General features: G+C 46.8%; 1 protein-coding gene across 1 annotated transcript in view; it reads left to right on the top strand.

Moving 5' to 3' along the window:
- The first annotated feature begins 963 nt into the window (after positions 1-963).
- Positions 964-6,000, top strand: part of LOC111152251 (SRSF protein kinase 1) — a 78,612-nt gene continuing 73,575 nt past the window's right edge. Inside the window, 2 exon segments of the mRNA XM_022510698.1 lie at positions 964-1,039; positions 1,042-1,564. Coding sequence (XP_022366406.1) covers positions 964-1,039; positions 1,042-1,564 — 599 coding nt within the window.

Raw genomic sequence — 6,000 nt, 5'->3', positions numbered from 1 at the left:
TTTTTTAAAGATTTTATTTATTTATTTGTCAGAGAGAGAGAGAGGGAGAGAGAGCGAGCACAGGCAGACAGAATGGCAGGCAGAGGCAGAGGGAGAAGCAGGCTCCCTGACGAGCAAGGAGCCCGATGTGGGACTCGATCCCAGGACGCTGGGATCATGACCTGAGCTGAAGGCAGCTGCTTAACCAACTGAGCCACCCAGGCGTCCCAAGAAAACACTGTTTTTATTCTTCCCTTTCCCTCATTTAGAACCTTCATATAAACGTGAAATTTTAAGAGAAAATTCAGTTTTAAGGTTTTCACGTTTAAAATTTTTTTTATTTATTTAAAGTTTTCACTTTCAGAATGAAGGTAAGTTCACAGCCTCCTTCTTTTCAGGCTCTTTTTGGTGCTGCTCCAACTTTTTTTTTCTTTCTCACTTGTAATTTCGCCCGCCCGCCTGCCCGCCCGCCTGCCCGCCCGCCTGCCCGCCCGCCCTCATTTTCTTTCTATAGTATCTGAACCGAACCTCACAAGAGTTCAGCAAAGAAACTGGGACACGCCTGATTAAGTCCATTCTACAGACCAGGAAACTGAGGCGGACTCCAGTGGCCTGCGGAGCACCGACTCACCACCCAGAACCCTCAAAGCCACGCTCTTCTCCTTTCCTCAGGGGCAACCGCCCTGCAGAGAGAACGAACCTGACCCCACCAGGCTTCCAAGTTGGTTCTCAGCACCTCTTTAGCATTCACACTCGTCGTTCTTTCCTCCTCCCAGCCCCCGATTCTATACAGCCCCCCCTCTCCTGGCGAGCAGGTGGTAGGCTCCGCGCTCAACGCGCAGGCGCGCGCCGTCGTGGGGCGGGGGCGGGGGCGGGGGCGGGACTTGGGGGGCGGGGTGTGCGCGGGCTTGGTTTTGGGCCGCGGCGGGAGCGGGAGTCACCGCCACTCGAGTGCGCAGGCGCCTGGCGGTTACCGGTCTCGCCATGGAGCGGAAAGGTGAGCGGTGGATCGGCCTCCGCCACGAGGGGCAACGGCCGGCGGGGCGAGGCCCGAGTCAGCACTGGAGCTTAGCCTAACCGCCGCAGTCCGGTCCCCGGGCGTGCGGCGCCCCCCCTCTGAGGTGGCGCCGCCCCTCACCCCCCGCCTCTGGGCTGCCGGTCCGCGCCCCTCAGCCCCGGCGTCCTTCCGCGCCGGCAGTCATCGCCCCTTGTTCCCCTCCAGGCCGACCCGCGCCTTGGGGCCGCTGCAGGGCCCGGCGCTCGGCGAACCAGACAGACCCCCGCCCGCCGGCCCCCTGACCCGGCCCGTGCCCCCGCCGGCGCACCCCGCCTGGGCGCTGCTCTGCGCCCCGTGGGCCGCCCGCCGCCCGGCCGGCCGCCTCGCCCTAGCCGCGGCGCTCGCCCCAGAGCCGCCCCTCAGGCGGGCCCCGCATCCGGGCCTCGCGCCCCTGCTGGGTCTCCACCCTCACCTTGATTGCCTCCTTTCCTCCACATTCGCCCTTCATCCATCCCTCTCTCCTGCAGTGCTTGCGCTCCAGGCCCGAAAGAAAAGGACCAAGGCCAAGAAGGACAAAGCCCAAAGGAAGTGAGTCTTGTACCCCAACATCCCATTCTTTGAATTTCCTCCCGCACTTCCTTTCCTCTGGTTTCACCTCTTGAACTTGCGCCGGGTTTGGGCACCCCGCGGCCCCGGCCACATGGCCTCGGAGTGGCCTTGGAGGGTCGCACTCAATGAACCCTGTGGAACCGAGCCGACGTTGCTGAGGGCCAGGCCTGGGTCTTAGCAGCCCCGGGCCTGCTGGAAAGGGCTGTTGGAGGAGGACCAGAGCCCGCCCGGTACCTTAGCTCACCAACTCCGGAGAGGAGGCACCGCTCCCCGAGTTTGGGCCTCCCGGCGGAGCTGGTTCATCAGTATCAGTTTGTGGACTGTTGGTCTCTTCCGTACCTGCTTCCCCGAGTCTTAACTGGACTCCTACGTCTGCACCGTAGGCCGTCAGGGAGTTCTTAAATGAATTTTCCGCATTTTGGTCTGCCAGCCACACGCTCTCGCTTACAGAGGAGGGCACGGAGCGTTCCCCTGGGTTAGCCAACTTCCTGAGCCTGCTCGGCGCATCGCCGGCCCTGCGGTGTGCGGGCAGACCACTGTGTATACAATCGGCTTCTCTTACCGCTCCTCTCCTCTTAAAACCTCAAGTCCTCGCCCTCAGTGCACATTACCTTCTGGAGTGGGCCTAACAGTAGTGACGGGTGTCGGCGATGCTGGTTTGGTGTGTAAAGTGCCACATGTCCGGGTTTATCAGCAGGATGCATAACCGTGGTTTAGCGCCACTGTGGGAAACACAAAAGTTGGTCCCATCTTAGAAATGCCCAGTAGAGGGCTTCTGCCAGTGAGGCTTAGCCGAGAGAACTTTTAGCTGGGGCTGACGTTTAATTGCCCCGTGTCTTGGAAGTTGTCTTTTAGGCAGTTTGTGTTGAGAAAAATAAATGCATTATTTTCTTGACACTTTTCCATTTACTTGATGTTATGTGGAGTTGCATACAGCTTCATTCTTCTTGAGCTGAAGCGAACATTTCTGAGGTTTTCCTGGGTTACCTTTCTGAACGATACTGCCAGATGTGGTGTGTGTCTGTGTCGTTTTGGTGGCTCCCGGATGTTTGAGAAGAGCACATAATGACTTCTATCAATAGAGCTAAAGTGGTAGATGACCTCACCTCTTGTTCCATTTCTATCAACTGCCTTATGAAATTTTTTATTTCGTAAAGTGCTTGGTAACCTACACATTTAAATACGAGTTTATCTACATGTGTTTGTTTGACTCTTGATTATCCATGTGTGGATCATTTCAAAACCAGTTTTTAATCCCAGATTGGCTTAATGGAAGCAGCAGAGAAGCTAACCTGGTTCTTGTCTGCAGTGGGAATTTAAATGTTACCCTTTTTTTTTTTTTGTATGTGCCTTAGTTTTGTTAGTCCCTGTGGAGATGTTGAGATGTGTTATAAAACGTTATCTTTTCTGCTGATGTGGGGAGATGATAATTTTATTATGTACTGTACTGTTTAGAAAAGATCTGTCCTCTGTCCACATAGAAATTAATTTTGTATCAACCTGAATAGCCTAAAATTTGGGAGGAAAGTATAGATGGGTGTATTTATTTATTTATTTATTTATTTTTAAGTAGTTTCCATACCCAGTGTCAGGCTTGAACTCACCACCCTGAGATTGAAAAGTCGCATGCTCTACGGACTGAGCCAACCAGGCACCCCCCCAATCATATATTTTTATTTAATATTTTTTTATTTTATTTATTTTTAAAGATTTTATTTATTTATTTGACAGAGAGAGCACAAGCAGGGGGAGCAGGAGAGGGAGAAGCAGGTTCCCCTCCAGGCAGGGAACCTGATGTGGAGCTCCATCCCAGAACCCTGGGATCATGACCTGAGTTCAAGGCAGTTGATTAACCACCTGAGCCACCCAGGCACCCCTGGATCATATATTTTTAGTACCAGATATTTATTACTTTGGATTATCTATTTAGACCATGTGCTTTATTCCTAAAGCCGAATGTATGTGCTTTGGATTATCTGTTACTCCTTAACTCACTGGTGTATAATTTGTTATTTGCATACTTGCACAAAAGCAGTTAAATAGCATAGCAATTATTTTACTGACTATTTGATCTTGTACAGCTTTAACTCCTGAACTTTTATGTAAATGAGCCTTCATTTACTTACAGTTTTAAAGATGCTTTTTTTTTTTTAAGATTTTATTTAGTTATGACAGACAGAGATCACAAGTAGGCAGAGAGGAAGGGAAGCAGGCTCCCTGCCAAGCAGAGAGCCCGACTTGCCTGCTTGATCCCAGGACCCCGGGATCATGACCTGAGCCACCCAGGGGCCCCAAAGATGCTTTATTTTTTTTGTTTTCAGTTAATAGTTTTTCTTGACAATTTTAATTTTTTGTTTGTTTGTTTCTTCAGACTCCTTTTAAGTAGCTGAAATGTCTAATTAACTTGGTTAGAGTACTGTGTCAGAAGTTCAAGCCCCACCTGACTCACGTAACTTGACTCTGCTCCATGATTTCCTGACTGCGCTCCTGATTTCCAGTCGTTTTGCAAAGGCAAAATGCTAGTTACCAGATTAGTCAAGGAGAAGGTCTGAGGAAGAAGCATGACATAAGGGGCGCCTGGGTGGCTCAGTGGGTTAAGCCCCTGCCTTTGGCTTAGGTCATGATCTCAGGGGCCTGAGATGGAGCCCTGCATCGGACTCTCTGCTCAGCAGGGAGCCTGCTTCCCCCTCTCTCTCTGCCTGCCTCTCTGCCTACTTGTGATCTCTGTCTGTCAAATAAATAAAATTTTAAAAAAAGAAGCGTGACATAAAATTTGGTCTTTGGAAAAAGAAAAATGGTCTTTGGAGTGAGTCAAATCTGGTTTGAATTGCGATTTTGCCACTTACAGCAATCTGACTTTGGATAATTTAGTTAAGGCTATGGTCTTATATATTGTTATGACTAGTTGCTGAGTCATGATGAAAACTGATTAAGAATTTACAAAAATTAAGGATTTAAATGAAAAATTTTAGAGACTTTTGGAAGTACAGGTGGAAAGGATTTCAGTCTCCTAATTTTGTAGATGTTAAAACTAGAAGCTACATAACATGAAATAATATTCCATGGAGCTGGAGCTGGTTGTAGCACAGTCAAAACTGGGATCCAGGGCTCCTGCCTTCCAGCTCAGTGTTCTCTAGCATGTGTTTCCTTCAGGTTGACTTTGGGGATTTTTAGTTGTCTTACTTGAAGATTTTGCCTCCATTTCACTTTCTCAGACATTGTATTCTTATTTATTAATATTAACTAGTGGATGATAATCTGTTTTACTTTACAGATAAAGAAATTGAGATTTTTCCATATTACTCCCATAGAAAAGTGTAAAGCCAGGATTCAACGCTGGGTCTCATGGATCCCAAAGCCCTTGGTACTAACCATTGCTGTCTCTCAAGTGACAGTTCCTTCTGATGTGTCTGAGGACAGACAAGGTAGAAACTGAGCAAACTAGGGCTTCTAAATAAGGTACCTCAGGATGCCTGGGTTAAAGTTTAAGTACCTACTGGCTCGTGGCTATATTTCTAAAAGGGCACAATTTTCTGTCTTTGGTCATTCAAGTTTTTTCGGTAATTTCAGTATATATATCAATAGGTGTGTGCCTTTATCTGTTTGTCATAAGCTTTTATAATTTAACACTCTTTATGTTTGCTTTTGACATTATTTCTTATGGAACATGATTCCAGAATGGATTTCATATTTAATAATTTTGTTGCTTAGCTGAGGAAGTTAGTTGGGACAGTAATTTTTACTTTCTTTGAAGTTAAAGAACTTTATGAATTTAGTAGTCAAATTACCTGCACTGGAAAAGTGATTTTTGCTTGTTTTAGCACTCACTGATCAATGCAGTTAAAAGAGAAACAACTTTATTTCCTAGTTTTCCGAAAGATTTGTTACATTGAAAATTTAGAAGAAAAGATAGTGGAAAATTTCTAACATTTTTACCCAGTAGAGAGTAGAGTACATAAACTTGAAACAATTTTTTTTGGTTAAATGGTTAGATGCTTTATACGCTTACCAATGTACCTTGGAAATTGATTCTGTATCAGTTCCTTATAGTGTAGCCTTACTATTTTTTTAAAGTCTGCCTTTTTCACTAAGGCTTAGAAATGGTTCAGTATCAGGACACCTGGGTGGCTTAGCTAGTTAAGCATCCGATTCTTGATCTCAGCTCAGTTCTTGCAGGTCTTGATCTCATGGTGGTGATTTCAAGCCCTACATCGGGCTTCACGCTGGGCATGAGACCTACTTTAAAAAAAAAAAAAAAGAAAACAGAAGAAATGAATCCGTATTAGGGCACAGTTGAGTAGCTTCATCTAGCATTCCATCATTCCATTAATTGGTTGTATCATAATTTATTTTAGCTCTTATTAAGCAATATATGTACATGTATTTATTTCCTATTAAGCATATCTATATATACA

This window comes from Enhydra lutris, unplaced genomic scaffold (assembly GCF_002288905.1).
Source record: "Enhydra lutris kenyoni isolate GAN:26980312 unplaced genomic scaffold, ASM228890v2 scaffoldscaffold28, whole genome shotgun sequence".
In the NCBI taxonomy this organism is placed as follows: domain Eukaryota; kingdom Metazoa; phylum Chordata; class Mammalia; order Carnivora; family Mustelidae; genus Enhydra; species Enhydra lutris.
Note: the sequence above shows the minus strand (reverse complement) of the source record. Positions and strands in the feature narration are given on the sequence as shown.